Source organism: Carica papaya, chromosome 8, assembly GCF_054855325.1.
Source record: "Carica papaya isolate Zhongbai chromosome 8, ASM5485532v1, whole genome shotgun sequence".
Lineage (NCBI taxonomy): Eukaryota > Viridiplantae > Streptophyta > Magnoliopsida > Brassicales > Caricaceae > Carica > Carica papaya.
The window spans coordinates 5,025,072-5,052,727 of record NC_142316.1 but is presented as its reverse complement, the minus strand read 5'-3'; the positions used below and the strand labels follow the sequence as shown (position 1 = coordinate 5,052,727).

The 27,656-nt window shown below is 35.7% G+C and overlaps 1 protein-coding gene across 2 annotated transcripts; it reads right to left on the bottom strand.

Moving 5' to 3' along the window:
- Positions 1–4,210: 4,210 nt before the first annotated feature.
- On the bottom strand, positions 4,211–27,656 carry UPL4 (ubiquitin-protein ligase 4). 2 transcript variants are annotated; one of them, XM_088210432.1, is made up of 18 exons: positions 27,464–27,655; positions 26,102–26,747; positions 25,889–25,999; positions 25,602–25,718; positions 25,334–25,492; positions 25,078–25,239; positions 22,233–22,385; positions 22,041–22,162; positions 20,838–21,960; positions 20,630–20,719; positions 19,108–20,331; positions 6,280–6,510; positions 5,905–6,009; positions 5,340–5,420; positions 5,190–5,258; positions 4,928–5,056; positions 4,733–4,816; positions 4,211–4,645 (listed from the first exon to the last, which is right to left on the bottom strand). In XM_088210432.1, the coding sequence occupies exons 2-18, from the start codon at positions 26,729–26,731 to the stop codon at positions 4,580–4,582; spliced, it is 4,656 nt and encodes a 1,551-aa protein (XP_088066558.1). In that variant the 5' UTR covers positions 26,732–26,747; positions 27,464–27,655; the 3' UTR covers positions 4,211–4,579. The 2 variants fall into 2 exon arrangements, with proteins under 2 accessions (XP_088066558.1, XP_088066559.1); XM_088210433.1 differs by lacking the exons at positions 4,211–4,645; positions 4,733–4,816; positions 4,928–5,056; ... (1 more) ...; positions 5,340–5,420; positions 5,905–6,009 and adding an exon at positions 6,115–6,158 and having other exon boundaries at positions 27,464–27,656.

Genomic DNA, 27,656 nt, shown 5'->3' with positions numbered 1-27,656 from the left:
TTCGTCTCCAAATGCCTCACATGCCAACAGGTTAAGGTAAAGCATCAACACCTGGGTAGGTTATTGCAGCCGCTACCAATACCGGAATGAAAATAAAAACATATCATTATGGACTTTATAATAGGATTGCCTAAGATACGTTGGGGACACGATATAATCTGGGTAATTGTTGATCGACTCACTAAATCCTCTCACTTCTTGATTATCAGAATAATAGATTCTTTAAACAAGGTAGCTAGAATTTATATTCGGGAGATAGTGAGACCGCATAGAGTTTCAATTATAGTAATATCAGACAGGGATCTCAGGTTTACTCTAGGTTTTGGACAAACCTTCAACAAGCGATGAGAACAAAATTATCTCTTAATACTGCATTCTACCCTCAGATATATGGAATACAGAATGAACTATCCACACACTGGAGGATATGCTCAGGGGTTGTGTTCTAGATTTCGGATGGCAGTGGGATAATCATCTATCATTGGTAGAATTCGTTTACAATAACAATTATCAGGAAAGTATTGGTATGGCTCCATATGAAGTATTGTATGGTTGACATTGCAGGTCACCAATCTGTTGGGAGAAAGTAGGTGATAGGAAAATGATTGGGAGATCTTGTAGATGAGACCACAATAAAGATTGTCAAAATCAAGAAAAATATTCAAATAGCCTGAATAGAAAGAAGAGTTATGCAGACACTCGAAGAAGAGATTTGAAATTTGAAAAAGGCAATCGAGTGTTTCTTAAAATACCCCCTTAAGGGCATTACTAGGTTTGGAAAGAGAGGAAAATTGAATCCTCAGTTTATCAGACCCTTTGAGATTTTGGACATAATTGGAATATCCGCATACAGACTATCAGTGCCTCCATAACTATTCAGAGTCCATAATGTTTTTCATGTGTTGATGCTGCACAATTATAATTCTGACACCTTGCATGTTTTGTCTTACAAACCACTTCCATTTTAGGAGGATCTATCTTATGATGAGGAACCTGTTAGCAATTTCGATCGACAGAGTAGGGTACTTCGCAATAGAGACATTTCTTTTTATCAGGGTTCTATGACAAAATCACTCGCATAACTAGTCCACCTGGGAGTTGGAATAAGATTTCAGAGCTAGGTACCCTCAATTATTTGACTAAGGGGCAACAATTTGAGTGACTAAATTTTCTTAGGAGAAGAGAGTTGTAACACCCCGAGCCTAAAAATTTGGCTCGGAATGGTAAGATTTAATGTCTTTTCTAATAATAAAAATTAAATAGTTTTTATTTTAATTCTATTTACTATTTTTTTTAGAATTATAAAATTTGGGTATTTTTGAAACAATTTTCAAAAGTCAAGGTTTAATGATAAATAAATTGGGGGTATTTTTGAAAGAAAAATTTAAAAAGAGGAGTTAAATAAAAAAAAAAAGAAAGTACGGGCCACGTAAGACAATCATGTCAGCAGCACGGCGAGTCAAGACATGCCACGTGGCGAACACACTGACATGGGCTCCACCAAGAGCCATGTGAGCAATCCGCGTGTAAGGGCAATCGAACGACCCGTGTCCACTTCTACGCGCATGAACAATCCATATCAGTTCCCCGGATAAGTGCGATCAAATAGTCCGCATGTCTTTAATCAGACGGCCCAGATCGAGGGGATGGGGTATTTAAGCATTACTTCAGACGACCCCCAAAACCCTAGCCGACGCCTCTGATCGGAGAAGAAGAAGAAGGGTGGCCAGAGAGGAAGCTCAGCCACTAGGGGATGGTTGCGCTGCCGCACCAGAGACCAGAAAACACTCTCATAAAACATATTTTCTTCCTATTTTTCCCGCTTCTCTGCCCTTTAGCCACCTAATACGTTTTCAACGCAGGATAACTGAGAACAACCACAACCCGCGAAGAAGGAACGACGGAGCTTGGTTGAGCTACTACACCGGAGGACCGAAACTGCCGGTAAACATTCGTTTTTCCCCTCCACTGAGAAACACACCCTAACCATGATTTAAACAGATTTCCATCAAGGACCGGTCAAAACTGGTTTGACTGAGAGTAGGAGCTGCCGAAGAAGGCGAACCAGGCAACGAAGCGCGGCAACGTCGCCTCGCCAGAACCCCAGCCTTACCTCTTGGTGAGATTTTTGCCTCTTTTTGCCCTTTTTCACGTATTTTTATGGCAATTTGACGTATGTTCCAATCTTATTTGAAAAACATAAAAAATTCAATAGCCGAGAACCGTCAAAAAATGCAGTGAAAAATGCGATATTCTAGACACCGATTTAATGTAAGAATCTCTCATCCTTTTTTCTGTTATGGTTAAATCAAAACTAAATTAATATTAAATACAAATTTTAGATTTGGCGAGCCCTTGATTAATTAAATATAGGTTGTTGATGGAGCCAGTAATCAATCAGTCTATGCTTGTTATTAGTTTAATTGTATTAGCTATTTCTCCAGTCACTTTATTGTACTTATCCATTTACTGTTTTATTTACTCAAATTTATTCGTTTTAAATCTATGGTTAGCATAATATGGTTTCTTAATCTATGTTTTTTGTTGCTCTATTGTGTGCATAACATGTTCCAGTAAGCATAATGCATATTTATTTTGCTAATGTACTCTGAAATATGAACTTCGTACTCTTGTGTTGCTTGGAACGCGGATATACGTGTCAGACTAAATAGTGAATAAAAGAAATAATATGTGTGAATTAATGGTATTGAATAAAAGGGTTTATCGAGTATCATTGAAAAGAGTGTACGGACTTGGTGCATAGGGTGAACCTTACCGTGAACATTATCCTCAATCTTATGGGGCTGGAAAGTCTCATGTCGGACGGGGTTGAGAATTGGTTTTAATTATGCTCATACTGAAATGGTAGTGAGGCAGTTGTGCATTGTGACACTCATTATCGAACGGGGTATGGGAACGATCATTTGATTACAAAGAAAATATTTGTGTCCATGTGTAGTGGGAATCCCTATGAACTCCGAGTGACATCAGTAAAAAAAGGTAAAATGATAGAGTAAAGATGAATATGGTAAGAAATCCGATTTTGAGAAATAGCGAATGATCAATTATTATATGTCTTTTGATATGTATACTATTATATTGTTATTATGATTTTGATTTTAATGAATGATATTTGAAAGTTACAAATTAGTCGAAAAAATGATAACGTTTTCAGTTAAACGAATAATGAATGCATTAACATTCAAGTTTTATTAAGAATGAGTTCCATTGGTTGTTTTATGTTTTCTTATAACCTTTTGATTTTTTGTATCAGTGATAAAACATTGATACTCTTACTGAGTTAATGTAACTCACCTCTTTCTTATTAACTATTTCATATCAGGACGACGAAAACTCAGATCTTGAACAATAAGAGATTAGTTAAAAGATTATCTCTTCCGCTTCGTTAGTTTCAAGTAGATGTTAACCATATTTATTTTCTTTTATGTTTTTTCTGTATAAGTTTTAAAGGCATTCTCATAACTCCTATTAGGCATTTTAAGTAAACGTACAAGTAATGTAACCTTCAAACTTTAATTGTTTCTAGTAAATGATAAATTTTAGTATTATTTATTTTATTATTATTGAGTTATATGCTCAGAATTTCTGAGAGGCATTTGGACTATTGTACACAATCTTTCTAAATATAATATAACTTGATAATTATCATCTTGTGTAATTATCAAATCTTACCGTACATTAATTACCCATCAAAAAAATCAATCAAACACAACATATAATCACATGCAATTTTTTCAATCGGCAGTGCTATATCTTAAATTTCTAGGAAGTTCACTTTTTTAAAACTTTTCTATTTAATTATATATGACATATGATGAATTACAAATTCAGTTTTGTTGAAATGCAGAATTCGTTAGTATCTATGTTTGAAATAAATAAACAAAATTATTTAATATTCGTTTACAAATTCAACTAAATAATAATAAAAATTACTTCCTATAAAGTTTCATTGGATACCGCAATAATAATAAAAATTAACCATGGTAGAACATACTTCAGATCCTCTTATTTCTCCTATTGCCGTGGAAGACTGTAAAGGATCGATGCCATGACCTTAAACCTAAGATTCTGGCACTGGAAATCAATGAATGACAAAAGAAACAGAAATCAAAAGGGATACTAATAACATGTATGGCGTAGGATCACACCACAGAAGATGAAACAAACGAGAACGAAAGCAGCAAAGGACTAAATCAAACAATCAACTGGTTTCCGGTTATTAAAAATATAATTTTGAATTGTAATTAAAGAACTGTAATTAACTGAATGAAGAGCTATATACACAGCATGTACAACGAACAGGAGACCCCCGGTAAGTCCCCATCGGCATTCCTTGTCTTTCCCTGCACACTTTCCCAAACATCACCATTGCTTGCCTCATTTTATTTACAAGCCCAACAAATCATATAGTCAGCAACGAGAGGAGCTTCCTCTTGTTCCCCCCCAAATCCAAGCCATTAAATGTCATTATCACAATCCATTCTTTTATTTTACACCCACCACAATCTGTTCTACGAATTTACAAACTGATATCAACTTTTATGTACCAAGGTCAACGTTATGAAAGATGGAAGGAGCCTTGTCCTTCTGTTATGGCATACAGGAGCTTCTCTTTCATCTTCTCCTGTAAAATAATATTACAAGTTCCAAACTTAAAATCATTGTTTTTCCAATGAAAAATCTACAATGCTAGGGAAGCAGGAAGCATCACCTTTGAAGAATAAGGTGGCAGCTTCAAGTAATTTGCACATGTCATCACACTTGGTAGGTCTGCATCTGCAGAATTGCTGCAAACCTGTGTAGAATATAAACCGGCCAAAAACTAGTTCAGCAAATGGTAAAAAACCAGCAAGTTCCATACACAAAAGGAGACAACCTAAATAAATAAGAACTTGGCCGTACAGACCTTTCGAACAATTGTCAGCTTTGGATTAAGAGATGCCAAGCCTCCTGGAGGAAGCCGAGGGGCTCCTGTCACAAACTGCAGGAATGCTCGCAGTTGTTTGTAGTCAAACTCTTGTATAATTTCCAGCAACTGAAATTCAAAAGTAATCCAATTGATCTACTTTAGGACCGTGAGAAGTAAAAAATAATTGTTTTGTTCACCTTGCTTACAGAAAAAGGGGAGAAAAAAAAAAAAAGCAAAGAGAAGATATGAGTAAACCAACATTGAGAATGGGTGGACTACTAGCTGTATATCCATGATCAAACTTAATATGATCCAAAACCTCATTGAGCTGCATAGAGAACACACTATAATGTTACTACGGAGTAGTAATGCTAGTACTAAAAAGATCCAAAGAAATGGTTATGCATACAGTCCATAAAGCACGCTCCCCACAGAGTAAATGCTCCAGTTCGTCTTCATTGAAAATCTGAAGGCATCTTATCGGGAAAACCTGAAAAATCAGAAGAAAAGAAAACATGAGATCATGGAGATAAAATCTACAGACTATTCTAATAAACTAACTGGATGAGAATGAGGACTTAAAAATAAAAACTCTAATAATGCAAGGACCGAGAGAAAACTATTCCTGCTCCAGACATGACCAACCTTGAAACATAATAAGAAACAAATGAGGCTTCTTTTGAAATGGAAGTGGGAACTCAATGAGGTAGGTTTTCTTATTTATTTATTTATTATTATTTTTATTATGAAATAAAGAGGTAGGTCTCATTATATATGATGATGCTACAGAAAGACCAAAACCCTCGTTTTCTGAGTTCCTACAACTTTTGCCCATTTTGTACTGTTACGATAATGATGCTAAGTTATTATTTTACTTCTTCAAGGATGAAGGTTTCCTCAAGAAAAATATTAAAAATTCAAAGTCATTTATTACACTTAGTTTCATCATGAAGTAGTCCATAGTTAACACATACCTGATTAAATCCAGATTTGAAAGCTTCCACTTGTTTGTTAATCCCAGTATGTACTGTAGCATCCACAACAACTTCAATATAACCCTCCAAATTATTTAAATTTACCTAGGGAAATAAACATAAATCAGTAAAATTAGGAAGACATAATGGATAAAATTTGGGTGCCATAACATATCTCAGCCGTAATAGGGAATTAGGAATATCAATACTACATGGAGAACTTTAATCTAATCCTCCAAATTATTTAAATTTACCTAGGGATATAAACATAAATCAGCAAAATTAGGGAGACATGATGGATAAAATTTGGGTGCCATAACATATCTCAGTCGTAACAGGGAATTAGGAATATCAATACTACATGAAGAATTTTACCATGTTATGATCTGGTCCAGATGCAAGAACATAATCAGGATACCCAGGAAGTGTGAAGTCAAGACAAAGGTCCTCAATTCCGGTACTCCGAAAGCAGGAATCAAAGTTAAATGTTGAACTTTCTCCACATGTTAATTCCAAGAACTTTTTCCTATCAACAAGTGCCTGAAACTCCAGAAGTGTCCTACCAAGCCCAGGGTCAAATGACTGGATGTCATACAAAGTGAGTTCCTACAAGACAAACCCAATAATAGCTGTGATTGCCTGCGGCAAATTATAAAATAGAAAGAATAAAGGGAAAACCCCTTCAGCACCATAGTTGTTGAATCCATATTTGAACTGCAAATTAAAAAATCAATTTTCTTAATAGAGAATCACAGACAGAGTTGAACTATATAAACGTACTTATTATTTAAATTTTACTGTAATGTATATACATTTTTTAAATAAAATATTTAAAAATAAAATATTTCAAAAAATTGTTACAGAGATGGTATATTAGATTAAAGAATATAAAGATAAAACATGTATATATAAAACTATAATATTCAATAGAATATATATCAAATAATTCTTAATATAGTATCAGAGCCTAGATCCCTAACTTATATTATAAATCCTATTTGGCCTTCATTGCCGAAATAAATAAATCCTAAAAAAGGTTAGATCTGCCTTCATATTGACCATTAAAGATTAGCCGCCAGCCACCGCTGACCACTAGAAGCAGCCAAATGACCTTCATCTCCGACACCAGAACCCTGCTCTACTATAGCCTCGCGCCTCATCTCTGTCACCAGAATCCTTCTACTGTGTTGCGACCAGACACAAACACAACGTCATCTGCCGTAACCAGAATCAGATGGCCGCTCGCAACCAAACATAGACGTGATGCCATCTGTCACGACCCTCTGTGACCAAACACCATTAGTCCTAAACTTCTCTGTTGCGACCAAACACAGACATGACGCCTCTATCCGTCTTGCTCAGTTCAGGTTGTCCTCAGCTGCCGCCTCCTGCAGTCACAGAGCCCTGGCCGTAACACCCCACTGGACCTCTGTGCAGAGGCCAGAGAAACTGTGAGAACCCTAAATTGTGAAAATTTCTCGGCACAGACAGACCTTTGTTTAGCACGTGTGCGTCCCTATACCAGCCACTGATCTGTTTTGTCGCTACGCCAGCCAGCCGCTATCTGTTTTGTCAGTCACTAATATATTTTATCGCTGCTCTAGCCTCCATTTCCGCCACTTGAAATTCCCTCCTCATGCAGCCACGTGTTCCAAATAAAATCCTTCTAATAATTTTTTTCCCGACAGTAACTACCATAAAATTCTTAAAAGATGATGCAAGTTAACACCCCAAAATACTAGAGCATATTTCCACATAGAAAATTCTACCAGCGAATTTCAACTAATTCAGGCTGCCTATTGGTTTCTAGGAAAGACTATCTGAACTGCTCTCAATTAATTCAGACCATCCTAAAAACAAAAGGGCAGCTCAGCCATCTTTTGAGTATTAGACTAAAACCTGGAGACCCTACATTTGATGTCTAGGATGAAAAGAATTCCATGACCATGAAATGAATCTAGAAACCTACACGAAATAACTCTAGAAATCTATCAAGACCGACTTAGACATGTAATTCATTAGAACCTTAATTTTAGCAAAACAAATTAATTTACTGTATTTATGGAGAAATAAGGATAGATAGAAGTACGATTATGGGGGAGAGTTTAGAAATAAAGAAATAGACCGGGAAGAAAAGAAATTTAGAGAAAGAAGAGGGGGAGATTCTAGAAATAAAGAAATAGATGGGGGAGAAAAGAAAATTAGAGAAGGAAGGAGAGATCTAGAAGAGAGAGAAAAGGAGAGTTCAGTGAGAGAGAAAGAAGAAATTGGAAAAGAGAGAAGAAGAGATTGAGAGAGAAAGAGAGATGCTACCGAGAGAGAGGAGTGAGAGAGAAATCGTGTTTAGGAAGAGGGGGACTGTTAGAGAAAGAAAAAGAGAGAAATAGAGAAAGATAGCAGAGGAGAGAGAAAGATTAGGATAGAGAAAAGATGTACGAATGTCGCCAGCTACCTTTTCATATTGTGATAGACTGGAAGTGGAAACTTCTTGGTGGGTGACTTGTGGAACCTCGGGGGTGACCTGAGAGCTTGTGAGCCTGGGGTTTGACAAAGACTCTTTTAGAAAGACAGTTGGAGATTGAGGAATCAAAACTCAATACCATCCGCACACGTGGGCAAGTTCTTTGTCCTGTAAAACTGACAAAGAGCTTGATGTGTATCAATTCATTGAATTATGTACTTCTTAAAGATTTATTTGAGATTCATTTCCACAAAAATTACATGATTTCTTTTATTTACAATCTACCCTTAAAATACATGAATCAATCATCACTACAAAACTAGAAGCCACCATTCAAAAAAGTTGTTTCCTATTGGTAGCATCGCATGGAGAGAGGAAGAGGAAAGGTTGTGTCGGCAGGAGGAAGAAGACAAACAGGCGGCTAGTTACACAATGAAGAAAAATAGTTCAGAATGGTTTGGTTTAGCCAAACTCGATTTTTTTTTTTTATTTCCTGCAGTTGGTTTCACTTTTTTCACTGTGCACATTTCTTCTTCCTCCCTCAGTTCCAGTGCTTCCTTGCTCATTTTCGGGTGTATGCATCCGGTTCTTAACAAATCCCTCACCTTGAGAATTAACCTTGCCCTCAAGGTTGAGATTCAACTTCCCTACATTTGGTGTCCAAAAAATATTATTACTTTTATTATAATTATATATATAGATATTATTACATATATAACATTTTACTGTGCTATTGAAGAAATCCTTATAGATCTTTTGCAATATCCCTCTGTTCGCCATCCGAATGTTGATTCTCGTCACTTTCTCCTTTTTCTTCCTCACATGTCCCCACTGCCAAGACTATTTTTTCTTTACACAGATGCGTTGAAGATTATTTTTCCCTGCATCTATAGCAAAGATTATTTCTCCTATATGATTTGAACCCATCAAAAATGTTGCTTCTTGAATTTTGAAGTAATTTACAGAAATGAGAACACTTCCTTTAGAAGAAGTTGTAGAATTCATCTTATTGTGACGGTTGATAACATCTATTACTTGTTCTTGCCATAGAACTAACTCAACTGCTTATTTCAAAGTGTGCGGCTTGTGCATCCTCAACATCAGTCTATGTACCTCCTTCAGGCCACTTATAAAACTGGAGATAAGATATTTTTCAGAGATATTAAGATTCTCTGTTAATAACTGGGATCTCATTTCTTCAAAATTTTCTTAATATTAGATAACGGTGTTTTCTTGGATCAACTTATTAAGCTCTCCACAATGTCACTTCTGCTAATACTCTAAACCTTTCACACAATCCCACTACAAATACTTCCAAACATATTAGAGTCATCTGCTAACCCATTGAGCCATATTTCTATATTATCTCCAAGATACATCGACATTATTTCCACTTTCCTGTCTTCTAGAATGTTGAAAATATGAAAATATTTATTGCATCTTCTGATCCATGTTCTATGATTTTTTCCATCATAGACAAAAATTTCAATTTTCAAAGAACAAATTCTTGTTTGGTTGCTCCTCTAATCCGAACTATCAGCCACAATTTTTTTAGTTCTAGGGTTCCATAATAATCCTCTATTAATATTTAAAACAGTAACAGACGGACTTACTCAAACAACTATTTCACCAATCTACACGCTACTTTGCAAGATTTCAGCGAGTCTTTCTAATTGCTAGACGAACATAGTCAATGTCGAGTCTATAATGGTTCGAGTTTGTCATACTTTTTATTTTAAAAAATAAAATAAAATAAAATAATAGTTCGGGTTAGCAACTGAGGTTCATATATTTCATACCTAAAATCCAAAAGTTTTTTGTCCACCTCACGCATTTTTTCCTCCATAGTGGCCATTTTATTGAAATTCGAACATTGTGTCTTTACCCTTATTTTTCATTATCATCGCGAAACTTGCAAAACTTTCGTCAAATTTGATATGCTCTAGTACCAAGTTGTCAGGACCGACTTTGACATGCAATTCACCGGAACCTCAATTTTAACAAAAGTTTGAATGAAACGAAAAGTACAAAAGAGTATTCAAGAGTTAAAGAAGCAGTTGACAACAACCCCGATACTGACCATCCCAGAAGGTACTAGTGGATTTTCAATCTACAATGGTGCCTCCAAACAAGGGTTGGAATGCACATTAATGCAACATGGAAAACTAATAACTTATGGTTCTAGACAATTGAAAAATCATGAGCAGAACTATCCTACTCATACTTGAAGTTGTGATATTTATGCTGTTATAGCCCTTACTTTAAAGTCTACCATCATTATTTAAATGGAGAGAGCTTTAAGATTTATACAAATTACAAGAGTTTAAATATCTATCTCATAGAAAAAGCTCAACATACGTCAGAGAAAATGGATAGATTTGCTAAAGGATTATGATTGCAAAATTCTATATCATAGAAGGGTAATCTAATTGCAAATGCATTAAGTAGGAGAGCTCCTGAACCCTTGCCCATATAATGCCTTCAGAACGGAGATTTCTGAAAGATGCGCAATGACTAAACTTGGAAGTGCAACAACAGAAATCAGGAGGATATTTACGTAATATGAGGATCCAACCAACTTTCATTCAGCATATCAGAGAGGCACAACATAAAGATCTTGGAAGATGTACACAATGGAGTTGAACCAAAATTCAGGATCTTGGACAATGGATTACTAAGATTCCAAGATAGGATTTGTGTTCCTAAAGATGATAATGTAAAGAGGGAAATATTGGAGAAGCGCATTACTCTAAGCATGCAATACACCCAAGGAGCACCAAGGTGTATCATAACTTGAAGAAGGGATATTGGTGGAATGGAATGAAGAAGAACATAACTGAGTTTGTTTCCAAGTGTCTCACCTACCAACAGGTTAAAGGGTGACACATTGGATCTAATGAAACATTTGTCCAATAGTTCATCTAATTCAGCTTTCACCATCCTATAAGGAGTCTTCGAGACAAGGCTCATTTCAAGGATCAGCTCAATAGAGAACTCAATCTCCCCTTTCCATGAACTGATCTTGCATTAGCACGCATCCCAACTCTTGAGGTATCACTGTAGATTAAAAATCCGCCAAGACCTTCTGAAATGGTCAGTACTGGAACTATTGTCAACGGTTTCTTCAACTCTTGGAAACTCTTATTGCACTTCTTGTTCTATTCAAACTTCACATCCTTTTTAGTGAACTGAATTAAATAAGTGACAATTTTCAAAATCCTTCAATAAATCTACTTTAATATCCAAGTAATCCAAGAAAACTCTTGACTTCAGTAACAGTGGTTGGCCTCTTCCAATCTACTACAGTTTCCATTTTAACTGGATCTACTGATATCTCATCCTTATAAACTATATGTTCAAGAAAAGTAACTTCCTTTAGTCAAAACTTGCACTTCTTGAACTTGGCATATAGTTACTTCTCCTTGAGTGTCTCCAGAACTATAGCTAAGTGTTATGCATGTTCCAACTCACTCCTAGAATATGTCAATATATCATTGATGAAGATGATGATGAATTTATCCAAAAATGGCTAAAAAACTCTATTCATTAAATCCGTAAAGACTGTATAGGCATTTGTTAATCCAAAATGTGTAACTAGAAACTCATAGTGGTCATACCTAGTTCTAAATGCAATCTTAGGATTTTTTTTTTTTTAATCTTTAACTGATGGTACCTAAAGTGTAGATCAATCTTAAAGAATACTTGAACTCCCTGCAGTTGGTCAAACAATTCATCAATACGTGACAACGAATACTTATTCTTTACAATTACTTTGTTCAATTGCCTGTATTCAATACAAAGCCTCATGGATCTTTCTTCTTTACAACTAACATGGGAGCTCCTAATCGTGACACACTGAGTACGATGAAACCTTTGTTCAATAGTTCTTGCAATTGCTTCTTTAATTCCTCTAATGTGAATTTTGCCATCCTGTAAGGAATTTTCAAGATTGGGCTTGTTCCAGGGATCAACTCAATAGAGAAGTCAATCTCGAAGTCTGGAGGTAGCCCAAGAAAATCCTTTGGAAACACATTGGGGAAGTCCTTTACCACAGGTATTTGTTGTAGGTCTCTTCCTTTGTTTTCTGCCACATATGCAAGACACCCTTCACACCTTTTCTCAAGTAAATGGTGAGCTTGTTCCAGGGATCAACTCAATAGAGAAGTCAATCTCGAAGTCTGGAGGTAGCCCAAGAAAATCCTTTGGAAACACATTGGGGAAGTCCTTTACCACAGGTATTTGTTGTAGGTCTCTTCCTTTGTTTTCTGCCACATATGCAAGACACCCTTCACACCTTTTCTCAAGTAAATGGTGAGCTTGTTCCAGGGATCAACTCAATAGAGAAGTCAATCTCGAAGTCTGGAGGTAGCCCAAGAAAATCCTTTGGAAACACATTGGGGAAGTCCTTTACCACAGGTATTTGTTGTAGGTCTCTTCCTTTGTTTTCTGCCACATATGCAAGACACCCTTCACACCTTTTCTCAAGTAAATGGTGAGCTTGTTCCAGGGATCAACTCAATAGAGAAGTCAATCTCGAAGTCTGGAGGTAGCCCAAGAAAATCCTTTGGAAACACATTGGGGAAGTCCTTTACCACAGGTATTTGTTGTAGGTCTCTTCCTTTGTTTTCTGCCACATATGCAAGACACCCTTCACACCTTTTCTCAAGTAAATGGTGAGCTTGTTCCAGGGATCAACTCAATAGAGAAGTCAATCTCGAAGTCTGGAGGTAGCCCAAGAAAATCCTTTGGAAACACATTGGGGAAGTCCTTTACCACAGGTATTTGTTGTAGGTCTCTTCCTTTGTTTTCTGCCACATATGCAAGACACCCTTCACACCTTTTCTCAAGTAAATGGTGAGCTTGTTCCAGGGATCAACTCAATAGAGAAGTCAATCTCGAAGTCTGGAGGTAGCCCAAGAAAATCCTTTGGAAACACATTGGGGAAGTCCTTTACCACAGGTATTTGTTGTAGGTCTCTTCCTTTGTTTTCTGCCACATATGCAAGACACCCTTCACACCTTTTCTCAAGTAAATGGTGAGCTTGGATGCAGGATATTAAACATGGTCGTTGTCATTCTCTAACACCTCTAAACTTGAAGACAACGTTATTGGGAATGTTGAAAGTTACCACCTTCTCATGACAATCTACGTTGGCCATGATATACCCCTAACCAGTCCACTCTCAATATCACATCAAAATCAGCATGTTTAATAAAACAAGTTCTATTAGTAACTCTATCAGCTATTTCCACAATGCATGCTCGACACACTAAACTAGTAGTCAAATTCTTATTAATAGATGTAAAAATTACAAACAAATAATTCAATCATGTCTTTTCAACATTCAACTATTTAGCACTCATAGGATGCAAGATAATGGGTAGAGCCAAGGTCTAAAAGTGTGGAGATAGTAATTATTCCTTGGATAACATCCTGCAACGCCTCAACATCCCTCTTAGTAATGACATAGACTCGTCCCAGGATCCTAGGCTTGTTCCACTCTTCCTTGTAAATGGGATAGTTTTTGTGCAAGTGTTGAATACTCCCACACTTATAATAGCCTTTGCTCGGCCTATAGAAGAGCTTGGCACCGTGGTACCAGCCGCACTGAGTATATGGCCAACTCCTCTCTTGAGCTAGAGCCTTTGCAGCGGTTGTGGGGCCTATCTTCTAATTCTTGTATGTCTGTTGTTGATCTTACAGCTTCATTTTATTGTGGGGCACAAAGCTCCTGGCTCAAGGGGTATGGTGAAATGTGGGGCAATAGCCTCTTCAGCGATCTGCGACCGTTTCAACACCTCTTCATAATTAGTGATTTTCAAAATTGAAATCTTGTCCCAAATATCCTTGTGTAAGCCTCTCTGAAACTTCCATCTATCACTTGTTACCAGATGTGGTGCGAGTCAGGTCAGCTCAATAAACCTCTCCACATAATCACCCACCATCATGTTTTCTTGCTTTAGCTCTAAGAATTCCCTCTCCTTTTGTTCTTGAACAAAGTTGGGAAGTACTCCTCGAAAAATGCTGCTATGAAGGCTTCTAAAAGGATTAGAGTCCTGAGGGAGCCTTTCTTCAATCACCACCAATGTTCTGCAGCTCCTTGTAATAGAAATGTAGCCAAACGCACTTTTTGTTTTGAGGTAGGGCTGAGGACTTCGAACAACTTCTCCACTTACATCACCCACTGCTCTACTATCATTGAATAAGATCCTCCTGCAAATGTGGGTGGATTCATTCTCCTGAATCATTCAATACGTTTCTGGTTGTTCCTTTCCACTAACTGGGTGTTACTGATATTGTCATTGTAACCATTATTGGCTTTGCTATGTACTATGTGTTCGCTTACGACTGTAGACATGCCTTCAACTACGCACTTAAGTCTATCCAGGCTTTGCTCGTTTCGATCCTTCAAATCCTGTCGCGCTTGTTCTTCTCTTGTCCTTGACATTTGCTATAATTAAAAATTTCAAACTTAGGGTTTCACTATGTTCCATTCTTCTATCTAAGTTCTGCTTAACCCTAAGGTTCACGTTTCATTATTCCATCTAGATTCAAGTCTCACGTAATCCTAAGCCTCGTATTCAAGAAATATCTTAAAATCGTGCTCTGATATCACCTGTCACGGTCCACACCCTCTTTTATTGGGCATAACCAGAGCATAAACACTCATCTTAAATAAAATAATATAATTTTCACCTATATAAAAAAATGCAAAAGCATTTATACCCCTTAAATATAGTTGATACAAACTATGATGCTCTAAAATTTTTCTCTTCTGCACTTTTCTTTTCTAATATGTGAACTATCATTCCCCAAAATTTCGGTCTTAAATTCCTATTATTTTGATATCAGGATATGCTTTTCTCCCAAGAGGTCAATTTTCTCCCTAGAATCGAAAACTAGGGTTTTCATAGGCAATTTTTCCTGTTTTTCTTTCCGTTTATCTAAAGCTACTTCCTTACACCTATTCATAGCCAAATAACAACAAAAAAACATAAGAAACACAGTCGACGGATTTTCGGGCCATTACATTAGAGGAAAAAATTACAAAGATATCTAACAGAAGATTTTGGAACAAGTTCATATAGCTAACTAACATGAAGAAAAAGCACCTACTAATCTCACTACTTTCAAGGTTGAGATTGAACGAGCACAAACTCGATTGGAGGACCTTGAGAAGTCTATGAGTACAATTGTAATAAAACATTCAAGTACACTTTATTTTTTTACACAATTTAAACGCCTCAATAAACCATTTGAAAATTCATGAACTATTGAGGAACCACCTATTATATGTCTAATAGTCCAAAAAAAATTTAGATATATGTTCTCTATCTAAGTAACAAGAAGATTACTATTGCAAATAGTTCCCTAAATACCACTGTTGGCAAGGGAAACATTAAGCTCAGCTCTACCTTTGTCCTAAAAAATACAATACATTTCGGCAAATTGAGCACTAACATTATGTCAGTAAGCAAATTTTCACAAGACTTGAACTGCAAAGTAACTTTTAACTTTTTGCATTAACTTCAAAAATCAAATTCGAAGAAGAAGATTGGATGTGTTGAAGCTAGATTATGACTCCACTACTTGGATGCACTTGAAAAATCCTTCTCAGTTGTTATTATCAACCGACCTCATTCGAAAGATTTAGCTCCACAATAAGGAACTTGGGCACCCATCATTCTCTATTTTGGAGGTCATGTTTCCCTTATTGTTTGAAAATTCAAAATATAAAAATTTATACTACAATATGTGTGAGTTTGCAAAACATAAGCATGAAACATTTCTAACCAATAATAAGAGAAGTTTCTATTTTTATTAATTCACAATGATATTTAAGACCAACTAAAACATCTAATATTTCTAAAACTCGATGGTTTGTATCATTTGTTGATACTTACACTAGAGTCACATGGCTATTCTTACTCAAAATTGAATTTGATGTTCATACCCCAGTTATGCAATATGATAAAAATCCAATTTGAAACATTCATAAAAAAATTCAATTTAAGCAATATTCAATCACACATCTTCATCATTCTTCCATCAGAAATGAATTCTTCATAAATCATTTTGCATCCGTATTTCACAACACAAAAAAGTAGCGAAATGCAAAAATAGCCACCTGCTAACCACCACCAAAGCTTTTCTATTCCAAAATAAGATCTCAAAATAATATTGAGGCGAAATCATTCTTACTGTCACCTACATTATTAACCGCATATCCACAAGTGTTCTTGACTTCAAATGTTCTCTCGAGACACTTCAACAGTATTACCTAAGAGTAAATATCACAAACCATCAAGTCTCTCGAATATTCGAGTGTGTTGTCATTGTTCATATTTATTTCTACCAAAAAGGAAAATTTGATCTCAAGCTCTGAAATGTGTATTTGTAAGGTACTCCTCTCAAAAAGGGTACAAATGTTATCATCCGCCCTCAAAAATTATGTGTATGTAAACATCACGTTTGTTAAATAAAAATCCTACTTCATCCAACCTTACCTTCAGTTGAAGCTTATATTGAAAGATAAGAATATGAAATTCTTAACGAATTTTGACCTATCATCTTTACCACACATCTCAACACACCATAAAAAAACGTTCAAAACCCTCCAGAAAACTCATCACCACAAGAAAACCTACAAAATCTATCTTATTAAGAGATCATATCAAACCTTAGATTTTCTCAGGTGTATACAACAAGGAAGATACCAAGTACTAAGCCAAAACCAATCCAAGAATCCGACCTTGATTCTAAAATTGAGGTAAGTCCCGAAAAACTATATGATTTAATAACAATATATCTATTACACTTTGCAAAGATACAAGATAATGCACTAAACACCATTTGTACCATATCTTACAGTTTGTGTCATTTGATAAGTGTTCATCAACTCATAGAAAGTTTCTCACAAATTTAAATAATTAGTCTATTTTTAATACAGTATCTAAAGTATTATCCAATCAAACACAGAAAAATATTACGAGTATGGAAATATAGACAGTTGAAAAAAACCAAACTTAGAAAGTGATGGATTTATCTAAAACCAAGAAACTGATAGAATACAAATAGGTCTTCACAATCAAATATAAAATAGATCGAACAATCAAGATATATAAAACGAGACTAGTGGCAAAAGACTATACATAAACATATGAGATAGACTACCAAGAGATATATGAACCTATGTCAAGATGAACACTACACAAATCTTGCCATCATTATCTACGTACTTTTATTGGCAATTATGCCAATTTAGCGTAAAAATGTCATCAAATAGTCAGAAACAAGGGTAGTTACAGTTCTTCTAATATATATTGATGACATTATCATAACAAAAAATGATGAGAATGAATGACTGACACTAACATTGTGTTTGACAAAAGAATTTGAAATCAAAGAACTAAGCAAATTGAAATATTTTCTAGGAATTGATACTATCCACTCTAGATTTAGAATTTTATTTTCCAACAAAAATACATTCATGACCTGTTAAAAGACATGGGTAAGTTAGCATACAAACCAATTAGCGCTCTTACCAATCTTAATCACAAATTAGTAATAATAGAAAAAGATCGACAGTAACTAAGAAAATATGTCAAGATTAGTTTAAAAATTGATCTATTTATTTCACACGAAATTAAACATCGTCTATGCAGTCAGTGTTAAAAAGTCAATTCATACACAATCTGAAAGAAATAGACCTATAAACAGCATACAGAGTACTACAAAACCTAAAAATATCACTAAGAAAAAGAATTATGTTGAGTAAGAATGATAAATTGCTTCCAGAAGCGTATTTTAATGCAAATCATACAGGGTCAGTTGTAAACAAAAGATTTACTATAGGCTATTGTACCTTCCTTAGGTGTAATCTAGTTACCTAAAGAAGTAATAAGCAAATTATACTCACAAGATCAAGTGCAAAATTAAAATTTTGGGCAATAGCACAAGAGATATGTGAACTATTATAGAAAAGAGAATTTTGAATGGCATTATAATCAAATGGGAAAATTCCATGCGCCTTACTATGATAACAAGAGACCGTAAGCAGCCCATCAAGATTGATAGACATTTTATTAAGAAAAAACTTAACAATATACTAATATGTACCCTATACATGTCTACCAATTCTCAACTAGCATATGTGTTAACTAAAAACTTAAGCAACCAAAATTCCAAACTTTTATTGGCAAGTTTAGGATGAATAATATCTAATCTCCAGCTTGGGGAGGAATGTTAAAAAGACGGTAAATTAGGTTAAAGGGTATAAGAATAAATTACACCTTCTATAATTAATCATAATTAATTGTTTATTTTCCTTTCATCCTAAAAAACTTGTATATAGGAGTATGATATTCAATTAAATACACATGAAATCATTCTTAATAGAAATTTATATTAGTATTATAAAGAACTAAAAAGTACTTTTTTCAAAATAACTTGTGTGAATATTATAGCTCATAAGCAAATAAAAATAACTTACCAAAAAATACTTAATTAAATTTGGTTTTAGTTAGAATAGAGTTAATTGGAAAAACTAAATCGAACAACACACTTCAATAATGATTTCCACAATTCTCCTCCAATTCAGGAAATATGATGATTTTTTTTTTTTGGCAGTGCCAGGAAATATTAGGATTTATCCATATAACTCATATTGTTCTATTATCGAATCAAGTCGAATCATAAGATTATAATAACACTGCTCAACAATTCAGAAACCAGAAGAGTACCTGCCCAAGAATAACCTTATAGAAGGCTTTGGAGAAGGGGAGATCCAAAACCCTTCCATCTTGAAGAGCCTTTGCTACAATTTGTCCCAAAAGGACAAACTTTTTCAGTACTTCAAAGAACTGTGTCCCGTCACATGTATTTGATGCAGATGACCATGGACGTGGAAAAAGTTCGAACGGAGACGAAATCGCTCCTAAATCTTCACTTAATCTACCGGTAAAGAAACTATGATCCTCCCTCCACATACCTAGGCCTTCTTTCTGAAACTCATTACTAACAAGGGTGTAGAATTCCAAGGTTGGACCAAGACCAGTACCAACTTCTTCATTATATTCCACTTCAATAAGTACCTTGCGATGAGCATATTGGTCCATCATTCGGGCAGCAGACTCTAGAACCCGATCCCGTGATACCAAAAACTTTTTACGAGGTAAAACTCCAACTGTTGCAAGCCCTTCACTCAGGGCACCTGAATTATTATGAGGGTGAAACTGAAATTGGCGTGGACCAAATGCTGCCAGGTGGAAATATTTACATTTAACCTCAAAGCTAAATAAAAAAGGGCAAGAAGACATTAACTGATTACACCATGGTGGTATTCCACCAACAGAAACAGCAAGGATATCCCGCATTTGCTGTTCTAGTTTCTCTGATAACTTATTGCTCACAAACTCATTTTGTGCCACTGAACAAACTGCTACCTTCAGATTATCCAAATTGTCAAGTCTTCCTTCGGCAAAAGCATGCACTCTGTCAAGAGTCATCAGATGAAATGAAAATCTATTCATGCCTTCCAAAACCTTGAGCAGAAACAGTACATCATACGTAGGGCTGGACTTATCTAGATCAGAGGCAAGTCCACAAACACACATGCTCAGAAAAAATAATGGGATATCTTTCAGATACACCCCAACTTCATCAGACACAAGAGAATTTCGTCCTGAACACAGAGATGCTTCAGGCTCGGCACGTTCAACAGCTCTTCTATAGGTTATTGTGTATTCTTGACTCCAAACTTTGGCCCCAGTAAAAATCTCATGTTCTGATTTCAATTGTTGTTGGAGGATTGCTTGGAAAAGAGTCAAAGACCGATCCAGTTGATGACCACCTAGGAAAAATAACAGTCTCGGGGAAGCATTGTCCTTGCTAGATGTTTCAGGCAGCTTGGTTCTCAAATTGTGATTTATATCATGAGAAAAATGTGTATCTTGCTTTGTAGAATCCTGAAAATAGCAAAGTAGCCATTAAAGGCCTATCTTAGTGCAGAAAAGCTAGAAAGGAGAACAAACAGCCTAATGATAAGAAAGAAGCAGCTATGAGGTAGATCAGAAACACAAGATTGGGCAGTGACAAGGTGGTTGCAAGTATGAAGCACATCTGATCAAATCCATTTAAACCAGAAACCATACACAACACAGATCAAGATTAAAACTGAAGGACAAAGCAAGCTAGAGTTGAACCAAACTGGTATCACCTGTGGCTTTAATCTTATATCTGCAAGCTGCTTAAAGGTGTACTCACCAGTTCGTCTAAGGATGTATCTCCAGAATTTGATTGTCTCACATTTTCTGCTTGCTCAGAACTTTGATCTGATACCTTAGCATCATCTTCCTGCACAAATCCAATTGGAATAATAATAAAAATGGTCAGAAGATCATCAAGCACCAGCAAACACAAACTAAGATCCTACTCTTATACAAACTGCAATTAGCTAAAGTCCATAACCTACTACAACAATCTTCATCTCAGGTATATCAGTTGCTGCCCTGTCAGTCTCCATGAGACCCGAACTTTCACCTTTGCTTGAACTCGCCTTTGATGGCAATGGTTCAACACATTCGGTTCTTTCTAAGCTGACTTTAGGAAACAAGAATCCTTCAATGGCATCTAATGACAAAAAAGGATCAACTGTCACAAAATCCTTGGAGTAATCACTAAGGTCTGTCTCATCTTCCCCTCTAATAAAATGAACTCTTAGACATGGATACATAGTGCAACGCCCATTTGGCACAGTAGCAAATGAATTTCTCTGTTTGTATGTATGGTTTAAAATAACTGGGAAATTTTCCAAAGAAGATAGTGCACCATGTAGTTTCTGTATCAATGAGGCTAAAGCCAACCCATTGCTTGAGAAGTCAGAAGAAGACAAAAGCAGCCTTGCAAACACCTCAAATCTTTTTGCCACAACATTTGGATGGCTACATCCACCATGAAATTCGACGTCATCTCTCAGATAGAGACCATCAGACAAATAATTCACTAATGATTTCATAATTCCACTTTCAATAAATTCAAATGTGGAAACAGGCTCTTCCCCGTTAAGCTTTTCCATAATCTGATGTAATATAAAATAAAACTTCTCTTCGTGTTGACCACTAGCATCATGATCAATGGACACAATCATGAGATCATGCAAAGCAGAAGAAAAAGTTCTGAGATTTTGCAGGATATCAGTCAGCCCTTTCTCTGAGTCAAACATGTCAGGGTCAAAGTATGTGGTTCTAATACGATTTGCAAGTGCGCATACAGAATCCTTTTCAAGCTTGCAAATTCCTGGCTGTGAAGGTGAAGGAAATTGACTGGTATCAAATGCAAAACATAAGCATCTCAGAACCTCCCTTGTAGATGACCTCTGCCCAGAGTCAGCTGAAAGTTGGACGCCACTAAATACTGGGAAGTTCAGTTGTGGACATTTTCCTGGTGTCCTCAGTGCTTTAATAGCAAAAAAGACTCCTTCTTTGATGAAAGAGTTCAAGAAAGTATCAGAATGCTTCTGCAGGATCACTTCAGTGATATGTAATGCTACTACAAGCACATGATGGTCCTTTCGAGTAAACACCCCAGCCAGGAAGCTGCCATGTTATATCAAACCAAAGCATTAGCTTCAATAAAATAATTTTAAGATTTGCAAGGATAGAAAAAACTTGTTCACCTTGATATGTTGGCACTCCTAAGTAATTCAACAAGCATGTCAGACTTGCTCAAGCAAACTAACTTGTTAATCACAGATAGGCAGCCATAGCAAACATACATACTAGAAGCAGAATTAACCACCTGCAAGAATGATGAACACGTATCACAAAATTTTTTGAGGCAAAATAAATAAAAGAGCCAGACAACAAACCTGGATCAAGCTAGGAAGTATATCCTTTCCAAATTTTAGCAGAAGGTCAGGGTGACTTGCTAAAAAGGATTCCTTCTCCAACCTCAGCGGAGCACCTTCATCTCCAGCTTTCACAGGAAGAAGCTCATTTAGCAGTTTCAGAACTTCATGTACCTGAGAGAGAAAATATGGAAATAAAAGCCAGCTTCCTCCCTTAACAATTATTAAATTTAATTAGTGCCACAATAACTTGATATCAGTTGTGACCATAGCAATCAAATGCAAAGATGTCTTGACGATCAAGAACTGAATCATTTTCTTTCCCACCAAGTAACAGACACCAACTGTGCTTAGTGACCAATCTCATACACTACACAGGGTTAGGTGCCACCACCCCAAGGCCACTGTAAATGGAACTGTCTGCTATTTGCCCTGGTATTGTGCCAGTTGACAAATTATACCAGAAGATGAAGAAGAATAAGGGCTGGGATGTTTATATTTTATTATATTAGATCATGTATCTGCTTTAGAGGGTGTTTTGCTATAGTATAACTCTAACAGCATTTTAATGTTTGTGCACATTTGGTAAACAACCAAGAACCTATAAGCTCTGAGAATACTGCTTTTAGAAAGTTCTTAGCCCCTTAATTGTATTTTAGAGAGCTTATAACCTTTGAAAAATAACTCTCTTATTGACCAAACAAAACATTATATTCTCCTCTATCAGTTTTAGAAATCATAGCCTATATCCTTAAAAAACTTTGGGATAAGAACATAGTTGACTGGACATTTTTGTTTCATTCTAAGAAAGACAAAAATATAAGAACTTAAAAAAATTCATGATGATAAATTTACAGCTGAACATACTGTAACTGAGCACATTAAATAAGTAATAATTGATTTTTATAATTTTTCCTTGTCAAATAATATGTATTTTTTGAAATATTGTTAACATATTAAGTCAGGTCGCATAATTCAGTATTAACATAAAATAAAAAATAACAATTAATTCAAAAATTAATATTTCACTCTAACTTTATACTAATTTGACTAAAGTATAGTCGGTTGAATATTTAACAAAAATTACATTCTATATGTTGCATTTATCAAAAATAATTAATTTGTCCCTTCTGTCATTTTTAATAGACTAACAGTTTATAAATTACTATCTTCACCAAACATGTAAATAAACTAATACAGCTTATAAATTTGTGTTATCCAAGTATTTCAACAGCTATTTTTAACACAACTGTATCAGCTTGTACATTGTCAAAGAGCTTATAATCTAATGTAATGTAAGGTAGTCCGAACACCCTCTAGGTTTGTTGTCTTAATGAATAGGCAGTCCTTCATCTTAAGCAGTCACTATTCGGTCTGTATAAAACTGAGTCTGCAAGGGATGAAGAGGAAGCAAAAAAAATAAGTCCAAAAAAGTTTTCTTGGAGATCCCTGGATTCTCCCTTACCGAGAATATAGCAATTTATCCCATAACAAGATCCTGAAGTAGAAGGGCCATAGCATGATCTAGTTGAATTTGTCATCAGAATTGTTACTTCCAATCTTATAATGATATCCAAGGCTGGTGGCTAATAAACTTATCAATATTTCCATATAAAAACCAAAGTCAAGAATCAATTAAAACCATAGGTTTTCATCCTCAGGTTCAGAATCATTGGAACCATTGATTTTCATTCTCACACTAAACCTGTGTTGCCTGAAACATACAAGAACCATGCAAGGGTTTTTTTTTTGGAACAAAACATTTGACCTATTTTCTTTCTCCAAGTTAAGTTGTATAAACAACTACAGGGGCTGCACACAGAATCTCCAAACAGCATTTCTTACACATGCATAAGCACAATCATCCAATAACAACTAAGTCCTTCCCCATTCAGTAAGAATTTCCCATATGTATTGCAACACCTTTCCACCTCTTTAAATTTTAAAAAGAAAAGAAACATTATTCAGTTGTATGAAAAGTAAGACTCCGGAAAATATTTTTCTAATTGAAAAATTCTAACAAATATTGAGGACAAATTTATTATTTGAGACTTCCCCTGTCTACATAAACATGGTTTTGTACCAACATCCTCTATTTGTTTTCTTGCTTTAAGAAACAAAATCATTTCACTAGTGCTGTACTATGTTGCTTGGGCTTGAGTGCAAGCATCCAGTATGGGCATGGATCGAAGTGCCTAACTTACATATTCATAGCAACAGATATGGGGAGTTGGTTAGAAGGAGTCCAAAAATTGGTTACAATTACTTCAATTCTTTTGATATAGGAAATAACAGAACTCATATAAGCCTATAAGAGGCCAGGGCCATCTCATGTATACAACAAAATACAATCTTTAGCACAAACCAAAAAAGAAAGATACAGATTCATATATAAAAGAAGATGAAAAGAAAATATTGATACGAAATTAGTAATACAACAAATATAAGAGAAGATGAAAAGAAAATGTTGACACAGAATTAGTAATACAACATATATTAAAGAAGATGAAAAGAAAATATTGATACAGAATTAGTAATACAAGTGGTTTAAGTGTGTCTTGCACAAAAAGATCCAAAATTTAGACATCTGGTACCCAGTTTTTTCATTTTTATATTCTTTTTGAAGTCCTAAACTAGGAATCTTAATCATTTAATTGACATTAATATATATATATATGTACATATAATCTCCAGTTTTATACCATCATGTGACTTGACATGCACATCAAGTATCGGAAACAAATCTCATATCCCCAAATATCTTGTGTTCGACACTAGTATGGCACTAAAATTACAGAGGCTGAGCAACATAGGTTCCATATTAACATTGCAAAGAAAAAAGGAAATTTGTGCTGAAGATATAAACCTGATTGATGTGTCCATCAATAATATGGGTAGATGCCATCCCATGTGAGAGGTCATTAGCAGACAATATATCTTTCAAAATGTTGCTAATGTTAAGATCATAAAGAATCCTGAAAGCTAAAACTGAACCAGAAGAGAGTTTTGCAAGTAATCCAATCAAACCCTGCCAAATTAACATAGAGGGGATTATCACTCTTGAAGGCAGTAAGACATAGAAGCACTAACCTTATAAATAAGGTTCCAAGAAAGTAGCACACATTGTAAATTAACTGGGATACTGTAGTTCGGCCATTCAAGTTAATAAGATGTGTTGTTTGCTGAATTAGCCCATGCCTGCAAAGTTCATCCAGCATCTCTGATGACTGGCTGACTTGATCTACTATTTTAATCAAGCAAGTAACTACACTTTCAACCAGCTGAAAAATTGAGGAAAAAGAAAGTCAAGGTTTTGAAACTTAATTGATCATCTGAAAAGAAGGTTTTACTGAAAATTTCATAGAAAGCATAACTCCACAAAATTCACACCTGTCGATCCTCATACTGGAGTAGATTGCAAAATATTGGAACAGCCTCCATGAAACAGGAAGAGCATTCAGAAGGAAACCTCTTGCATATGTTCACCACAGTGGAAAGTGCAACTCTCTATTGCAAGAGAGAAATATAATTAAATAAAATTCTTGTAATGTATCATAATGCTTGAAGCTAGAATAAGAGTTCTTTTTCCGGGGAGGAAAAAAGACTCAAACATGTCTAAAATGTACGAGCACGTCTCTGTCGAAAAAAACATGAGAGTATACCACATATATACTAACCTGAACACTTGTTGAGAAGAAATCAACAAAACTCAAAACAGCCTTAATTGCACCAGCCTGTAAACATGCTAATGGTTGCTCCCTAGATATTTTCTCTAATGCTTGTAAACACTGCAGCAATAACATGAATATATACCATCTATTAAGGTCTTTGCCAGCATGATAAATTACTCACTCAATTGGAAGAAAAATTAACCATATTTAACAGTACACCTGCTCTGCAACATCTAGGTATTCGATAGCCATTAACCTTTGACAAAGAGTAGGAACTGCATCATGTCTAACAAGGAAAGCTGATGATCGAGGAAATACATCACATAGATAAGTTATAGCCCTAATGGCTAGTAGCATCACATCTGCATTATTCTCTTGCTTTGCTAGCTTTACAAGAACTGGAGACAACAAGTCGGCCATCATACTCGAGAGCGAATCCTCTGTACAGAATGACAACACTTCACATAACTCTGAAAGTGCAGCTAACTGCCCAGAAACTTCAGTTTCTCCACTCAAACTTGACAAAATACTCTTCACTTTTCCATGATCCCCAGACGACCTCCGCCTCTGAAAATCACGAAGGCTTCTATGTCTTGGCTCTTCATCATCAGAGTCACATGACCCAAATGCCGAATCCTTCTCTGGCTCTTCCTCTGACCGGGTTGAGGCGGAAACAGATGATGAGGTTTCCATATCAGCTTCGCAAGTTTCAGCTGTGGAGTTTGTAGAATTGATTTGGGATTGAACCGATGAATTAGATGAACTCGGTCTAAATTCCAAGGAACTACAAGCTCTCTTATCAGCCGGCAGCTCGCCCATATCTGTACGCTTTTGGCCTCGATTTCCCATTAATTAATCAGTCACCCTAAGTTTTCAACAGAGAAATTCGTTAAGACCTTCCATTCAATAAAACAGAGCATAGAAAAAAGTTTTCTCAACCAATAGATTTGATAAAAACAAACAAACAGTTCTAGTTATCGAAAGCAAGAAAACCAAAATTTATCATCAGAAGGTAAAATGAAGATTAAGTCAAATGAAATTGTTGTACAGTCATGCTTTTCTAGTCAGACTAAGAATAAAAAGGAGAGGAGGAAAAGAGGAGCAAAAAAACCGACATTCTAGTGAATTATCAAAATCCGTAACTTCCACACTCATCAGAGACAGTGCCTCAAAGTACACACTCCGGAATTTCAGCCGAAACCAAAACTTTAACACTGGAAAAGAGACCAAAAGATATACGTTTATACATATACACCGCAAAGAGGCTAGGGTTACTACGAGATCAACCGACCGATTAACAAAAATTCACCAATATACGCAAAAGTATCCCATTCCTCAACGCTTAGGAAAAGCTTTAGACCAATCAGAGACACTCACACACGAGAACTTTGCAGGTAAGACGCATAGAGGAAACAAATAACGAAAACAAGCGAAATGATATCATGATCACATTGAAAATACAAATAACATTTCTCTCTTCAGTTTTAATGGACCTTTTATCTTATTATGATTGACGATGATCAGTCTCGGAAAAATCCATCGAAGAGCTGAAAACTCAATTGAAGGAAACCTAGGGCTTACTTTTTTGTTTAGAGAGGGAACTGTTATCTTCTTCTATTTCATAATTTCTTCTTAGACGAGACCGATGTTGATGGCAACTGTTTCTCGGCGATTAAATTATAGAGTCGCAGTAGAAGAAGAAGAAGAAGAAGAGGAAGAAGCAGCAGCAGGAAAGGTGAGAGTGAGGGTGATGATATAGCGGTGGTGAAAACAG